The 18,444-nt window shown below is 38.4% G+C and overlaps 1 protein-coding gene across 1 annotated transcript in view; it reads right to left on the minus strand.

Annotated features, from left to right (window-relative positions):
* Positions 1–2,271: 2,271 nt before the first annotated feature.
* The window catches only part of LOC127432520 (coxsackievirus and adenovirus receptor homolog), a 77,511-nt gene continuing 61,338 nt past the window's right edge, over positions 2,272–18,444 (minus strand). The window contains exons 3-7 of the mRNA XM_051683718.1: positions 13,639–13,843; positions 9,357–9,512; positions 9,136–9,258; positions 8,803–8,941; positions 2,272–5,100 (exon numbers count right to left, since the gene is read on the minus strand). Of these exons, the coding sequence (XP_051539678.1) occupies positions 4,827–5,100; positions 8,803–8,941; positions 9,136–9,258; positions 9,357–9,512; positions 13,639–13,843 (897 nt within the window). The 3' untranslated portion in view covers positions 2,272–4,826. The remainder of the gene's footprint in view (positions 5,101–8,802; positions 8,942–9,135; positions 9,259–9,356; positions 9,513–13,638; positions 13,844–18,444) is intronic.

Below are 18,444 nucleotides of genomic sequence, written 5' to 3' on the forward strand. Positions count from 1 at the left end.
GGACTTTCTATGTTCTCATCTCACGGACTCTAGTTTTCAGCCCAAGGACAAGAGGAAGAGGAGGTCTAATTTTTTTTTTTTTTTTTTTTTGTGCGAGATTAATGCTGTGTGTAGAATCAAATCCCATAGAAAAACAGCAGTAAAAGGCAAGGAAAATGCACAATGGCACACATTACTCATTCTGAACACAGGGAGGTCCAAATGCAGCTTCGAGGCAGGGAATTTTCCTTATTTTAACATAATTACACTCTAATGTGCTTTTGATGACTTGTGCATGCTGTCTCTGAAATTACCACATTTTCACCATACAAATATTTTAGCCTGAAAAAAATAAATAAATAAATACGCTGACATTCAGCATTTATTCAAACGCACGACACTTAAAAGGCCTTTAGTAATGGCTCACTGGGGTCTGAGATTGGTTTCAGATGCTCATCGATCAATAAGTAATGCAGACCATTATGATCATTCAGTTAGTATTGCTATAGACAATGACATCATTGCCACTAATAATGCCACTGACCATCACTCAAAGCCTGCAACATTAAATAGTGATTATTTCAGAGTAACTTCAAGACATTCACACACAAAATAAGTCAATATTATGTCAAGATACTATAAAATCATTAAAACATTGGTTTACTTACATACAAAAAATGTTAATTACTACCATTAACACAATTTGAAGAACTGCTCTTGGGAAAAACGGCTGTGGCTTTTTTTTTTTACCTCTCACATAATATAACAATATTTCCCCCTGTGCATCCCACTTGACAATATTAGGCCTTCATGAAATGTATGAGAGACCTAAAATATGAAAATTATGTTTTTCCCCATTGCTTTGTTAACAACACAATACTGTCAACAGTAATTCCTTAACTCCTTATAGGAGTGGTTCATCCAAAACTAATTGTTGTAATCATTTACTCAACTTCATGTTGTATGACTTTTTCTTTTGCAAAACACAAAGATTTTTAAAAGAATATACAATATACTGTAGGCCCATACAATACAAGTGAATCGTGACCAAAACTTTGAAGCTCCAAAAAGCACATAAATGCAGCATAGAAGTTATCCATGAGACTCCAGTGGTTTAATCCATGTCTTCTGAAGAGTTCCAATCGGTTTGGGATGAGAACATACCAAAATGTTACTTTTTTTTTTTTATACTATAAATCTTGACATCAGCAGTCTCCTTGGTGATCATGATTTCAAGCTCGATTACACTTGCTAGCACCATCTAGAACTCAGTGCATGCGTCAAGCACTAGTAAGTGTAAGCAAGCTTGAAATCATGATTGTGCCTAGAAACTGCAATGGCGAGATGTAAAGTGAAAAAGGAGTTATATTTTGGTCTGTTCTCACCTAAAATCGATTATGGCTCAAGAAGGCATGCCACTGGAGTCATATGGATTCTTTTATGCTGCCTTTGTGTTTTTTTTTTTTGGAGCTTTCATGTTTTGGTCACCATTTACTTGCAGTGTATGGACCTACAGAGCTGAGCTATTCTTTTAAAAATCTTCATTTGTGTTCTGCTGAAGAAAGAAAGTCACACACATCTGGGATGGCATGAAGGTGAGTAAATGAGAAAATTCAAATATTTGGATGAAATATTCCTTTAGTGAGAACTGAGAGCGACACATTTAATTTTAGGGTGAATTAACCCAAATGATGCCCCATTTGCACAGTGTACTTGCAAAGAGTTCAATTTACATTTTTTTTATTTTTTTTTTAGCTCAGGCAGAGTTCAGGTGATTAGTAGGACCTGCAGTTGAGTCACTATGCTAGTTATTTGACCTCAGTCTAATCAAGACTAAGCAATGCAATTTGTCACCCATTTCTACACTTTCTGATTCACCTCTCTTGTACTGGCACAATGGCTGAGCTCGCAGTACAAATTAGCTATTTGCAATGACTTGGCTGACCGATTTCTGGAGCATGTTTGATAAAGCACTTCAAGGGCATCGCTCCAAACGCACTGAGCTGCAGGAGTTTTTTTTACTCGTATAGAAACTGCCATTGCTTCAGGTTCTATTGCTCTTGGTCAGCAAAGCCGCTGGAGCTTTTGCAAGTCATTGATTAATCGTGATCATTAGGCGGTGAGAGAATGGCCTCACCTGAAGTTGAGAATGGCCTCACCTAGAGGTGGAAATCAGCGGGAGATTAAAATTAATCACTCTGAAAAGCGACAGCACTGCCGGTAGCCTGTGGAGAGCGGGATGCTGAGAAGGGAACGAGGTGTGGGGCAACAGTGAATAATTTAAAGGGAGTGTAGAATGGTAGTTTTCCTTTTATTTAAAAAATACAATCACAAAAAACACAAAAATAAAGAAAATACAGTTTTTACATATTGTGCAAACCAAATATTAGGAAAAAAGGTTATGTAATATTAGTACACAACTTAAAACATAACAGCTACAGTTTATATCATTGGTTGTTTCTAATTAGTAAAGAGAGTTTTTCACTATATCTTTAAATGGCACTGTACAGATAATCAGCCTAACCTATGTAATGAAATACCAATGGGCCTTATCCAAACAAAAAACAGATCATTCAGTTCAAGGAAATAGATTTACACTGCAAGCAGTAAAGGTTTGCTGATCAAGGATCAGATTTCCACATTTGTTCTGACATTAGTCACAATGTTCAAACAAGCTGAACTGATCCTGTAACAGCACCCCTATTCTTAGAGTCTTAAGAAATAAAAGCCCATGAAAAACATTTCCATAACATTTCAGGTTATGACAACATAGGTGCACCAGCATATGTATAATATGTTAATAATACCTTATCCAGAGTGTGAATGATTTGACTGACCATTATCTCATCCTTCACCACATTCACAGCCTTAGAGTTCTACAAGCACAAACAGACAGTATTACACATTACAGCTGTAAAGACACATGCAATCAATCAATCAATGAATCACACTTAAAATTACAGTTAATATATTTACACATTCAACAAGAACCCTGGTCAGACAAAAAGCATATCAGGCTGCTATTTGTGTACAACAGAATGAATGAACAGTATTTATAGAGACAGTGAACAGATGTGAGCATACACACACTCTCCCACAAGTATTAAAAACGGGACAGAACCTGCATCTTTGAGGTTAAAATTATTCATTATATATCTATTAATAACATTTTTGAGGAATATTTGTTGCCAGGTTTTGCAAACAAAAAATGTCCAATTGTTCATATCCAATTATTACAACTTGTCACTAATCAAATATGCTTTAACTGATGATAACTTTGTAATTGTAATGTAATTAGTAATGCATTTGTCAATTGTAATTTTTACCTGGTCATCTATTAAACTTGCACTACTGATGTGGACCCACTCATTGTGTACTACCAATTCATTTCACCCAAAGTTAAAAAAGGCACATATATTGAATATTGGGGTGGCTCTGCACATGGCAAAATATAATCCACACCATGAGAACATTAACAAAAAAGATCAGTAATGTTTCTTCTTGACAGGTGGGTCGTATAATGGTCACTGTGGTGAATATGGTGACTGACTGTGGTTAATTACGTCAGAAATTATCAAATTCAACTCAAACTAAACCTAATTAATACACTATTGATCATATTCAAAACAGTCTATTATACATTTATGGATGAGCTTCAGTTTAAATTGACCTCCTAGTTGTTTAAATTAGTAAGATATTAACCAACCCTTCAGTATGTTGCATGTCCTTCATCTAACAGATAAACTGCAAACCAACACTTCAAACCGACAATTAGATTACAAAGCTTCATCTTTTAAGACGGCCATCTTTTGAGTTGATGGCCAAACCAAATACAGGTTTAGGATTATGATCTTTTGTTAAATTCTGCGCCTCTCCTTAATGAGACACATCTGTGCTTTTCGGCTTTCTGGCATGGGGGGCTATGGTTCAGTTGGCCTTCAAATTTGCCCAAGTCTGATTGCTCAGTGAACCTTATTTTACCACCTAACCAAACAAAGGGTAGTTTGGGGTCATAAAACAATCTAAGCGCAAATAAACAGCCAATCAGTTATTTGTACACTAATCACTCTGACGCACACCGGAGGAGGTTTAAAATGGCCAAACGGTCAATAAAAAGAAAAGCAGGTTAATAATCACAGTATTAGCTCTTTTTCAGATAAATCAATTTCCAGAAAGTACACATTCATATATATACACATCACATGTAAATAATCTTAAAATCCAGATCCTGTTATTTTAAAATCTCATGCATAATCTAAGCCAACCCACATCCTTTTTGCAGAACTTTGAGCAAATCTTTGCCAGACTTTTGCAGCATAACAAAGAGATAATAGTCATAAATAAATGGATTTGTCACCCCAAAAAGGTTTCAAACTGATAAAAAAAAAAAAAAAAAAAAAGATATTACATAAAAGCATGGGAGTTGTCATCTAAAATAGTGAACTATGGGTTGTACTACTGTACATACTGTACATTTCATTTAGTGTGATTTTGATTGCTATTAGTTTCATTTAATTTCTGGAGAATTTTTCATAGGCAAACAATTCAACTGCCTTAGTACATTACAGCCACCTCATTTTAGATTGGGCCTCCGGTCTTAAAAAAACAAAAAATAAAACATGCATTGCATTATTTACAAAACAGGAGCAGATAAAACATTCATTTTCCCACATCCTGTTGAAAAATGTTTGGCAAAGTTCTGAAAGTCAAATCGTATTATATCACAGATGCCACAGATATCTCAAAGCCTGTAGAGACCCTTCATTTGCTTCTTCACAAATTCCCGAAGAACAATTAATAGAATAGTGAGTCAAAATGGCAGTGCGGAGACTGATCCCAGTTCAGCTCTACACAATTGACCCATCCCTGTTCTGGGCAGGGATCATGACAGGGATGGCACCCATGCGACTAAGGTTGGGGCCTGCCATTCTGCTGGGCAGGGGAACAGGGGCGTGGCTAGGGGGCCTCTCGTATTCGTCAGAGGGTATCTTGTCGTACTGAGGCTTGACGTACTCGTGCAGGTTGGAGGGAGACATGGAGCCCAGAGAAGAGCGTTGGCTACCCACACTGGTGAAGCTGCGTGCAGTAGACACACGGCTCTTTGGAGGGGGGACATCCTCTCTGAAGGAGGGAGAGGAAAACAGTGTTCAATCAAAACTTGTGATGGAGTTAAAGAGATTGTGTTGAAAGTCTTTTCATTTTAAAAAGCTTTAAAAAGTTAACATTTTTCATAGGAGTACATAACACTGATACAAGTGGATTTCCAAATTTAAAATCTGAACTAAAAATCTCTGATATAAAATCTTGTTGGTTTTGAAAGCACAGAAGAACAACTGATCTGCCCTGTTCATGGTGAACCAATAGGGATGTGGCAATTATATGGTTTCACTAATAACTGTGATTAAATATGTCACTGTTAATTTAACCATGAAAATTTAGAATCTATAATTAAAAACAAGGACATGTCTTAATTACTGTACATATATAATACATAAACATAGTATAATATAAAAGTTTTTCAGTGTAAGCTTAAAGCTGAAAATCTCTTGTGCTTGTGCCTGGCTGGTTTGTGCAGCTGTAACTGTGGTTACAGACGGTGTCCATATGTTGCTTGGCCATGTGTCGCGGACTCAACACGAACTTTCAATTCACGTGAAACTGGAGCTACTATACACAAACTCCAAAATATAAGAGGCATTTGATCTACCAGACACACATCCCCCGAAAAAGTGACTTAAATTGGCTGTTTAGGAGCATTTGAATGACTTAGGGTTACTGAACATGACGGATGTAAAATATGCAGACAGAAATCATATAAAGGTACACAACCTACAATGGGACAGGTTGTTCCACTAATCCAACAACAAACTAGTGAGTTTAATATTTTTAGCTGTGGTGCTTTTAACGGGATGAATTGAGAGATGCAACTTTTTGAAATGTTTAAGCATGCTGACAGCATGCGGTGCATTTGTGTATAGTTACTATGAGCGTGGTAGTCATTATCAGACTTTACAGTAAATTGCCTGTAAGCAATGTTTCTGTTAATAATATCCATAGTCCACAGGTTTATATGTGAGGTGTTATGGACAGATTAAAAGACAGTATTTTTATGGAGTCTGTTGCCGATTCTTTATAGTGGGGTGTCTGACAGACAATGAATTGCATGAATAAACTGCTGCAGAAGAAAAAAAAACATTAGATACCGTGAACTACATGTTGTGCACCCACAATAATCTCACAGTTTTGCACTTTTGAAAGCTCAGCGAGGATCGCACTGTGACTGGTTACATTGAAGCACATCATTCGCATCCACCTGGGATGCAGAATAAGTGGTGTTGTGCCTAATTTTGGAGCGTCTCTTATTTATATACCTCCTGTTTATTTGTGTATTTATCAGTTTTTATATCATATGGCTGCTTTTAGAGTCCTTATACTTCTAACACACACGTCCATGTGTAACAAGTTCAATTGTGATATGACATGACTTTTTTGCCTCAGTTGCATAAGAAATTAGCTAATAATAGTAAAAAATAACTCTCAGATGGTAGTCCAACCACCAAAAACTTGCAGCATCAAAAACACCACGGCAATGCTAGTAACAAATTTGTAGAGATTTAGCTAAACGGAGCGATTTCCTTTGCACCTCTTGGCTGCAATCAAACTTAGAAGATGCAGAAACTGGGAACAATATGGCCAAGCATGAGTCAAGATTTGTTTGGCTTGTTTTTCGCACTCAGAGCAGAGATCTCAGATTGGCTGACTAAGACTAAGCAGGGAATTCCAAAGCACCCAATCTTACCCAAAGCCGTGCTCTTCCCCCATCCTCCAAATTAACAAGTAATCAGCAACAATAATCCATTATAATGCAGAACACAGGGAGAGAGAGAAAGACAGCGGGGTCTCCTCTCAGAGAAGCAGGCTTATTTAGATAATCCTCTTTGTCATGGCCTGAGTCATGAAGCGCAAGGCTTCCAGACAGAGTGTCCAGGACAGGGGTCCAAGGGGGGCCTAAAATAGGGCCAATGAGGGTCTGACATGGGCTGACCCACAGCCTGCCCCTTCACAGAGAGGAATGCCATTTCAATAGACTGGGTGGAGACGAGGCAGGGGGTAAGAGAGGGACAGAGCGGGAGGCATTGACAGAGCAGGAAATCGACTGAACAAACAAATGCAAAGAACTGATTACACCAGCCTTTCGTTTGGAGAGAGGGGGTGAGAGGGGAAGGGTGATGGCACCACTAGCCAGCTTTGCATCAGTGAATGTGGTGGAGGCCTGTGATTGGATGAATAGAGGAAAAGCGGAGTGAATCATACAGACATAGGGACAGTGACACGTACGAAATGGCATCTGGGTCAAGAACACTCTCCCTTTTTCTTTCAGTCTTGTTCCTCTCTTTATCAGGCCACAGTAACAGACACATTTGGCTTGAGTCAGTGTGTCAGTTGGGAGAAGCAGGTGTTCCAGCAAGTGAAAATTCAGTGACCAAGTTTAAATGCACTTAAGAAAATGGTTTATTCCAGGGTTTTAGCAGAAAGTGGCATTCTGAAACTTCATGTAAACAAGAATGCTGATTTCCTTACACCGTTTAAGGGACTAAGAGAAAGCAGTTTAACACACCTAGGTTTCTCTCTGATGGGTGTTTAGAGTGTGCGGAACAGACCGGGATAACAAACCTCATCGGATGGAGCCCAACAAGTCAACACAGAGGAAAGAATTCAACATTTCTGGGAGTCCAGTGGGACAATCAAATACACTATAAAGTATACCCATTTATACACACGAATGAAAAACATCGACTGTTCTTAACGTCCGCATATATGCACTCGTACATTGGGTTAAACCCCACTACTGCATCGCAATTCAGCTGCAGGTTGCGATAGTAAGGAAAAAAACACAGCAACAACTCTGGAATATCTGGAATTAAAGCAAATCAACAGAAAATAAAATAATGAAGTCTCCCTCAGATCCCATGTTTGTCATTTACACAAGCATCACGGGGAAATTATGTTGCTGTGGAGAAAGCTGCTTACTGAACGAGCCACATGTATACTGGAGTAAAGAGAACGCTGCTTAAACGGTGCATGAAAACGGGAATGCTGTTTTCTAGCAATAACCCGCTTTCTGGTGTCCATGTAACGTAGTCAATGTTTGTGTAGCATGAGTGTGAGTAAATTGAAAACCTCGAAAACTAACAGATGTTACTCTCAAGTTTGCTTAATTGTTTGTTTTTAGTGCCATGCTAGTGTTTATATGACTATTTTCATTGTGAAATCCAGGTTAAAACATAAAAACAGGTAGAACAACTAAAAACCTATTTATCCATTTTTAATAAAACTCTAAAACTGATTCTGGTCTCAAGGCTTAATAATTATTATGATTGATCGGAGTGTTACTTGCTTGTTGGTTCCGAAACCAAAAAGACAAAAGGTAATTGTCTAAGGATGCTACTACCTTCCTACCCCTTTTGTCCAATAACTTCTCCAGTCATTCTTCATTACTGGTTGAGGATTTTCAAAAATAATTTTATAGTGATTGCCAAGACAGCTTTCCATTTGTATGTCAGTTACAAAACAAAAAACAAACAAACAAAAAATAAACATACTGAGACCAAAATTGTGAATTGCTCAAAGACCAACATGTAGCCAATAAAATATTTTAGTGCAGAGCAGAGCATAAGACAAATTTATATTCACTAAGACTTTATTTTCATGTCTTTTTCAGGCCTTATCTGATATTTCCATCTTTTTTCATTGGTTCCCTATGACAGTTTGAACCCTATTCTACTACATAGCATTACGACCAATAGTGTGTAGTAGTAGTACCTGATCTCATAGGCGATCTCCTTCTCGTACTTCTTCTTGTGGCGGGCACGGCAGCAGCAGAAGAGGATGAGGGCGATGAGTATGAGAGCCAGCAGAACACAGATCACTGCGGCAGCAATGATACCTGCAGTGTTTGGGGCTGCAGAGGAACAGAAAGTGTGACCATTTATTGAGGTGCACAGGTTTAGTACAGTATAGTTATTAGATAATTACTATTAGCGAAAGACATTAAGCACCTTAAAAGGTAGGCTGACAAAACTCAAGATTATTTTAAGTATGTTTAAAGCGCTCTAGGACGGACACTGGTAGTATATATGATAAAATTAGACTCACGTGGTGTGACATTGACCTCCACCATACACTCCTCTGTTCCAACTCTGTTTTGAGCCATGCAACGATATGTTCCAGAAGTAGCCTCGGTGGCGTTCCTTAGACTCATTGTGCCCCCAACTGGATCTGTGCACAACAGGAGACAGATTCTACATTCAAACTGTGGCGTGTGACAGTTATGACTGCAAAAACTTCTTTCAGTGTATGTGAGTTTAAGAACTTACCAAGCACTGCCATGGCTGGCAGTAGTTTGTTGCCAGTGGTTTTCTCCCAGATGTACTTTAGAGGTTGTGTGCCCTCTACAGAGCTACATCTCAACACCATATCCTTTCCCACCTGAGTTGGACCCTCCACATAACATCTGGGTTTAGAGGGGCGCACTACAAGGCAAGAAAACAGTAAGGGGAGAAGGTCAGACAAACAAAACTATTAATGGACCAGGAATATTTTGTATAAAAGCTTCATCATCAAATGGAAAAAATAAACAATATCTGGACTCATAAGGGAGTACAGCCCTATTTAGTTAACTTAATTGCGGTGACTGGCTCTCCCCACATTGTGGTCAGTTCAGTGTAAATTCCGAAGCTTATATATTATGGACAATGACTCCAAGCACATGGGGAAACCAATTCATTGTCTATTAATTTTAGCTTTGACAAATTGAAAAGGACTACATTTTATATGCATACAAGATAATGAATGATCAAAAGGCATTTACCGAATCATTTACTCTTACAAGGTCTTAAGCTGAATACATTGATTTATAAAGGGAACTCAGCAAAGAGCATAGTGTTTCTGTGTATGCAAATAGATTATGCATGAAATCTATTAGTATGTAAACTCTGCAAAGCTTTATGCATGACGAGACCCCAGGTGGAGGCAATTATCTCTAGAAAAAGAAAAATATAATCATTCCACCACCAGCTCAGACTGACTGAAGGCTGTCATCATGGATGGAAAGGACGATTCTCTGAGCCCCTTCTATCACACTCCACCCATAAATATAACTAATCACAGCATAGGAAGCCATGATCAGGTTAATGGATACATATTACAGGTAGTCAATCAACTTCAACTAAAAAACAATCAACTAAAATCAGAGCTCAGTGGGTGTCAACATTCTTTCAAAGATAAAAAAGCATGAGAAGAGCCTCCTTGGTGTCTTGGTATTGTAAAAGTAAGAGAGCATGACATCCATAAAAACAGGGTGGGTGGGTGTGAGAGAAAAAAAAAATGGGTGAAATCTATATATACACAAGAGTTTCAAAGCCTAGAAACAGACAGACCCCCTCTCCTTACTTGGCAGGAGATGACATGAGAACTCAAAGACAAACAAATCTTCAAATTAAAACCAGGAGGAGAGAGATGCAGAGCCACATGTAACAAGGGCAAAGAGAGAATGAAAGACAGATCCCATACGATGAGAGGGGCTAAAGGAAATGGAGGGCAAGAGTGAGTTAAATAAAAAAAATAAAAATAAAAAAAAAGTCAATTGCTGCTCTCTGATTACTCCCAGTCTTGGGCAGGGTGTTAGAGTTTGAGTCTCTGTCGACATCATTGTTTGATAATAGAGGCTGTAAAAACAGATCCCTGGGGCTGCTGGGGCAGAGGCTTAGAGCTACAGAGACCTGAGGATTAACAGCAGGCAGAACTGAACAGCAATTTAATAGGATGATAGGTCAGGGCACAGCAGCTTCCTCTAGCAGAGAAATTAAATGTGGTGATGGACAGGTGGGCGGAGAGATCAAGGTGGAGGCTGACAATCTAATGCATTTGTTCAAACCAACAGACAGACAAATCCACACACACAAACTGTCTATATCTGTCTTTTTTAGGAAGACAATTCATTTAACAAAGAATTTTTATAGACATTATACTTTATATCTCAGCAGTGAGAACAAGGCAAGAGTTTCGGTGACCTAAGGAGATCACACGTCTTGTCACAAAAGTAAAAAAAAAAAAAAAAAAAACACCGTTCAGAAATGAAAAAGTCAAACTGCCCCCAAACATTTCCAGATGCATTACAGCGTGAAAAGGAAAAGGTCAAACATTTCTATTTTCTGCTGTCTGGCAAGGGTTCACCTTGATAGTTCACCCTTGGAAGTTAACAATCTTGCAAAGAAGCGTCTCATTTTAAGTGTTGAAATTATCCATTATTAATGTTGTAATGAGCAGCTCAGTTAGCATATTTTAATCAGTCACTTGGTAGAAGCTAACCAAATATGACCAAACTATGCAAGACTAAAGACTGCAGAAAATAAGGGTTTACTTGCGACAAGGAAAAAACATGGTTTGTGCCCACCACAATGTGTTTTGTGCAGCAATTATTGACTGCCAAGAGCATGTAAACATTGAAATTTGCAACTACAAAAACAATGTTAACCTAATAAAAAAAACAAATTCAATGATAATAAAAATTAGATTTTAATGACATTTCTGTTGTACAATAAATTATTTCTGGTTCAGTGTTGGGTCGCCACTTAATGTTAAATGAGAACCACTTGTCTGCACAACCCTCACCATAAGCAAAAAAGCAACAAACACACACCTCCCTCATAATTTAATTATCATCATCACATGGATCCAGAACTTCAGAAAAAAAGTGAAAGAATTCCAGTACAGTGGGGCTTTCATTAAACAAACAGTATATGTGATGTGTGCAGATGACTGCAAACAGCAAACCTTTTAAACTACAAGCACAACACCAAACAACAAATATACATCTACAAGAACAGATCATATTAAGTCAGCCTTTTGGACAGCAAAAACTTTTTTGCACAGTGTATACAATGCATCTTAATTTAAATTTTAGAAATTCTGTGTACATCTCTTTATGATACATATCTGCATGATATAGTCACCCTTTTCTGTAGATCTTATGATTACAAAAAAAAATAAAAAAAATAAAAATAAACACTCATGTGAAACACAAAGAACTTCAAATTTGTTTTAATTCATTCAGATTGCTTGCTTGTGCTGACTAAAAGCACTGCGTTTCTCAGCTTCTGCATACCTACAGCAGAGCTGTGTCTCTTTAAGGAGGCAGGTAGCACATACACAGCCCTTCAAGTGAATGTCCTTGGACGGCTGTGTGATGGAGACATGTTTAGTAAGGAACACACGCACACAGCCAGTCAGCATCTGCTCTGAATGCAGGTAGGGTCCCCACGGTCACCAGCGAGAGGATGAGGTTGGACAATGAAGGTATCAGGCGAAGAGAGAACAGCTGTATTCATCAACTGCTGAGAGCAGTACCAATCTGTGTCCTTCCATCTGTCTTATTGTGGTCCACCTCCAATCACTGTGTGCGCCAAACTGTCCTTCACCTTAAATTAGAGGGCTTAAAATCCACTCAAGTCTTTTGCCTAACCAATCACTGACCCACAAACTGACACTCAATTTAAACAATTTCTACCTTTTCACTTGTCTTTTGAACAAACTTCAAACAATTATCTAATTGCTTTGGTTCACACAGTCAGTGTTCGGGATTGACAACTGTATTTACTAACAGGTGTAAATTCATAATACAGCTTACAGGAACGGCTTGAATACTGTCTGCATTAACTAATTAACTTAAAAGCACTTTTCTATTTTCTCAATAGCGGTGAATAATGCCTGTATCCACAGTGACGGAGCCAATATTAAATATCAAATGGAGCTTTCCAAAACACCAAGAAGTCTTCTCAATTCACATAAGGTGCAAGTTTATCCATCAAATGTTTATTAACAGAGCAGTTCTAAAAAAAAAAATTTTTAATTTATAACTTTTATTATTTTTATTTCTAAAGATGTTTAAATGTAGCCTTGGTCTTCAGAGAGCTTCAAGCTTTTTCATAAAAGCACCAGTGTCTGTGAAGCTCTTGGAGTAAAAAATTAATAACAAGAAATAAATGGGCATTCAGACTACAGTCAATAACATTATTACACCATACAATTCACCAGGAAGATGATCATTTTGAGGAAGGTGTTTCAGCTCACTATGAAATCCTGTTTGTTTTTTTTTTGTTTTTATCTTCATGCACCCGTAATGCAAATACATTTGTATATTTTTTGTATATTTGTATACATTAATAATGTCTCGGTCATGTGACTACAGAGTTTTGGGAAGTGATGCTGCTGTTGTCACAGTATTTGATGAGTTGTCTCAGATGGCCTTGTTTGGCGAGTGGTGTGTTTGCCTTGGGTGTTTCTGTGTCGACACACTAAGAAGAACAGGTGCTTTTTCCACACACAAAACACCACTGATGTCACACTTGCTGTTAACAGCAATCAATGACAACCCTGAAACAAGGCATGCCAGTGGGGCCCATGAAATCAAATTTTACTGCGTGTTTATTGTGCTTTCATAGTGGAGATCAATACAGTGCCATTCAGGCCTTGAGAAAAAAGGGAGAGTGCTTTTTTTACCGCACCAAACAGGTCAGGCATTTACTGTATGTATTAACAGCATTTGTTGTAAGTGGAATTTTCTTTATAAGGAACTTAAAAGCTTGTTATTACACTCACCCATGACAGTAAGAAGGAACTTCCTGCTGGCGATGCCAGGAACCTTCTTCACCTTACACTGATAGGTGCCCGTGTCTGTGGCCTTCAGTCCCATTATGTTCATAGAGGCATCACCATTTTTAGGGTCAGGAGAGTTGAAGTGGACTCTCCCTTTAAGAGGGTCATAGTAGTGTTCAAAGGCCCTGTCACCTGAGTACACGATTACCTGAGGGAAAGAAGGAGATATGAAAGGAGTCAAGGAGGAGAATTGAAAACAGAAAGAAAATTAAGTTTTAGTGAATGAAGCTCATATGTTGGTGAAATGTTACCCAACACTTCTGTTTAAACACTGTGGGTGTGAAACACCGCAATGCACACTTATCTGTGAAAGGTCAGACTAATGTTCAGATATAGACTAAAACCTAATTTTTCTGCTTCAGATAGTCAGTTAGACAAAGACAAACTCAGTGCTCCCTCTTATCTCAAAAACATCCTTCAGCACAAGTGAAACATTTGCCCTTTCAAAGTTGCAAACTGAACAATGCTCTTGTTAGTCCACATCACAAAGCACAGGTACAGAGGTACAGAAACATTATTTTCAAAACAAAAGTTAATTGATAACCACCCATTTAACTCTACTGATCAAAGGGGCATATTGAAAGGCCATTTTTAAAGGGGGTCATGACACGAGGAATCAAATTTTCCTCGATCTTTTGACATAAGAGGTCATTGTACTTTAAAAACATTGTGTTTCAGATCTCAAAACTTCCTCCTTATTGCCAAAAAAAATAAAATAAAAAAAGCATTTGTTGAAACCAAGCTGCCAAAACAACTCATTCTCTACTTAGTCCACGTTGTGATGTCTCCAAAACACCACATCAATAGGTAGTAGAGTAGGAATGATCTGAAAACTGGGGTGGGGGGGTGGGGTGGGGAGGACGACACATATTAACACCCTGTCTACACCGGTCGTAAGCAATAGAATCCATTATAATCAATGGTGCTGTCTACACTGGAAGCGTCGGTTGTGGCGCATCGTGCGGACAAAACGCTACTACTGCCAACAACACAAATAAATGGTTTAGAACGTTCGTGTCGTCTCGTCCAGTGTAGACAGCCTCAAGACATTGCGTTGTGTCGTGTCAATGGACGCGCCTGGTGTAGACAGGGTGTTCTCATCAGCCTCTACACAATATGACAGTTTTAAAGAATTTTTGATAATTTAGAAAATGTTTTATGTTTTTATGAATACATGATATCATTTGAAAGCATATCAACTGAACTTTTAAAAAACATCAGCATTTTTATGATATAACTTTAATAATTAGAGCTAAATTGTAGAAACCATATATGAAACTTTTCAGATAAAACAAAATAATTATTATATAATTTAATGACTGCAGTCAAACATTTCAAACATTGGTCCAGACCAGATTATGTGTGCAGCGCGGAGTGAGGAATGGAGCGGCATGATTTTGCCTGGAGCGAGGAACGGGTTTAAAAAAATAAATAAATAAATAGATAAATATAAATTTATATATATATATATATATATATATATATATATATATATATATATATATATATATATATATATATATTTTTATCGGGGCATCATTGTTTTCTCTCGCTTCAAGAGAGCTCCACTAATGCTCCATCACGAGCACAACACCTGTTAACAGCCTTTAATGCAATAATTCACTTGTTAAGCAGTGTTAAACACTTTTGGCATGAAGGAAAGATGGAATTTCTGATATAACCATGAAGAATTTGATAAAAAAAAACAAAAAACACAAATTTAAAATCTAGCGGCACTTGGTAATATTCGACCTCCTGCGTGAAGGTTGCTTTCACTCTCTGTAATCCATTCACGCTCCCTATTATTGAGGTAAGCTTGGGGTAAAGCTGGAGTTAACTACATGCTCGTGTCTCGTCTCTTTATTCCTACATCAGCTGACGTATATTGAAAATTATTGACGGGACTGCGAAGGAGAACATGAGTGGGGAGGTAATTGCCACGATCAAAAGTTCGTTGTGAAATCCTAAAAGAAGTGTCCAGAAAACAAGATGATAATCTGTTCACACGTGGAGAGAAAATTTAAATGTCAGTAATACATATATAGGCCTATATCTCTCTCCCCTGTTAAATATTTTGAATAATCATATAATCATTCTAATCTAATGCATCACAATCTTAACTGTAGGCTATTATGTCCCGCATTAAATAGAACTGAACTTTTAACTACCTAAAACACCAACCGAACTAATCAATATGATAATATTGCATCGTTTGACTTTGATCAATTGCCATCTAAATTTATTTTAGTGCCGTAGGCCAATTTATGCATTATACATTTGTAGATGAAGAAAAAAAAAAAAAACTAAATTATATATATATATATATATATATATAAATAAAATAACACATTTAAACTATAAATCCCTCTCCACTGCCCCTCCCCGAGAGCCTTCCAAAAAGGTCAGATAGCTGCCCCACCCAAAGGTTGCCTAGCCTTCTATCTGATATCTCAAATGCCGCCACCCTGCCCATATCCGTGCACCACTCCCGAAATGAGGGCGCACCAGCCGACTTCCATCCCCCCAGAATTATCTCTCTACCGATAATGACACTAGCTAGGACCCAATTTCTTATGTATTTATCCCCTGTACTAATGACCGCCCCATCGCCTAAAATACAGAGTCTGGGGCAAAATGAAATTTGAGCGCCCAATACGTCACACATAAAACTCTGAACCCTCAACCAGAATTCTTGGATCTTAACACACCACCAAAAAACGTGGGTTGTGTCCCCATCTTCTGATTGGCATCGCCAGCAGGTGGGTGTGTCTTTAAGACCAAGCTTATACAATCTAGAGGGGGTCCAATAGAATTGATGTAAAATCTGGAATTGCATAAGGCGCACCCTTGCACCTCTAGATGCAGACTTGACGTTTTTAGAATCCTAGCCCACGCTCCCTCCTCCAATACCAAGTATAAATCTTTCTCCCATAATTTCTTGAAAGTTAAAGCTCCATCCCCCAGACTCTGAATTAGCAGGGAATAACACACTGATGCCTCATGGCCTTTTCCAAAAGCAGTAATCACCACTTCCAGAGTATCTGCCGCTTTAGGGGGGTGTATGCTCTACTCCCAAAAATAGTACAAAGCAGGTGGCGCAGCTGTAAATACCTAAAGAATTGAGACCTGGGAATCCCAAAATGTTGAACCAAATTTTTAAAGGATCTCAACACTCCACTCTCATGTAGGTCACCGAGCGTATTAATCTCCCTCACAATCCACTCTGACCAGCAGAAAGGGGACTTATTAACTTTGGGTTCAGCCACATGCTCGAAACATTTAAATAAATGTCCGAATTAAACATTCTGGACATTTTTGCCCATACCGCATGCAAATGCGAGATAACGGGGTGTGACTTAACTTCTCCGGTTAGTTTGATAGAAAGGCTTTGCAATGGCGAAATAGGGGCAAGAACTTCCTGTTCACTACAAAACCAGGGAGGGGCTCTCTCAGGTGGAAGTGACCAATGAGCCAAATGTCTGTGACCGAATGCATAACAATAAAACGAAATCTTGGGTTGGCCTAGCCCAACTTTGTCAATTGGCCTATGCAACTTACTGAGATGTACTCTGGGACATTTACCATTCCAAATGAAGGACTTCGCTATGCTATCAAATTGCTTGAAATAAAAGAGGGGGACATCTATAGGGAGAGATTGTAGCAGGTAGTTGAATTTTGGAATACAATTCATTTTAATAATATTAACATTCCCAATCATAGATAAAAGTAATGAAGCCCATCTGTCCACATCGCTCGAAAACCTTTTATTGAAGGGTCCAAATTAATTAACTAAATCAAACAAATTTGCTGGGAATAAAATGCCCTGTTTGGGCCACTGGAAGGTGCCCGGCTGAAAAGCAGTTACTGGGCAGTACGCTGTCAGAGCCAAAGCTTTGGATTTAGACCAACTGATTCTGTATCCTGAGAACTCAGAAAAGGAATTAATAATTCTGTGGAGGCAAGGCATAGATCTAGTAGGGTCAGAGATGAATAATAAAATATCATATGTGTAAAGCAGAAGCTTATACGCCATACCTCCCGCCATCACCCCTGGAAAATCCTCCTCCTTCCTTATCACAGCTGCTAATGGTTCCAGGGCAAGACAGAACAATAATGGGGAAAGAGGGCAACCCTGCCAGGTGCCCCTATCCACAGTAAAATTATCTGAAATTAATCAATTTGTTTGTACCGCCACTACCAGGTGTCTATAAAGCAACTTAATCCATTCAATAAACGTACTCCCAAACCCATTCATTTTCAAAATCTTAAAAAGATAAACCCATTCTACCATAATCAAACGCCTTTTCGGCGTCAAGTGAGATGGCAGCGACCAGAGTCTGATCATTCGCCACTGACCACATGACATTGATGAAACGCCTAATGTTATCAGAAGAGCTGTGGCCCCGAATAAACTCCACCTGATCTATAAAAGAGATATCATAACAATCAATTAGCCCAAATTTGACAATATTTGAACTTCTAGCTGGATCAGGGAAATTGGACGGTAACTCTTACACTCGCTTGGATCTTTGTCCTTTTTAAGAATCAGACTGATCTGGGCTTGTGTCATGGTTGGAAGTTTCCATTCTTTAAGGATTCCATATAAACTTCTAATAAAATTGGAGCCAGTTCTGTAGCATAGATCTAAAAAAATTAAGCGGCAAAGCCATCTGGCCCCGGAGCCTTGCCTGTAGGCAGGGCCTTAATTACCTCGCCAAGCTCCTCCAAGGTTATCTCAGAATCAAGAGA

This window comes from Myxocyprinus asiaticus, chromosome 42 (genome assembly GCF_019703515.2).
Source record: "Myxocyprinus asiaticus isolate MX2 ecotype Aquarium Trade chromosome 42, UBuf_Myxa_2, whole genome shotgun sequence".
Taxonomy (NCBI): Eukaryota; Metazoa; Chordata; class Actinopteri; order Cypriniformes; family Catostomidae; genus Myxocyprinus; species Myxocyprinus asiaticus.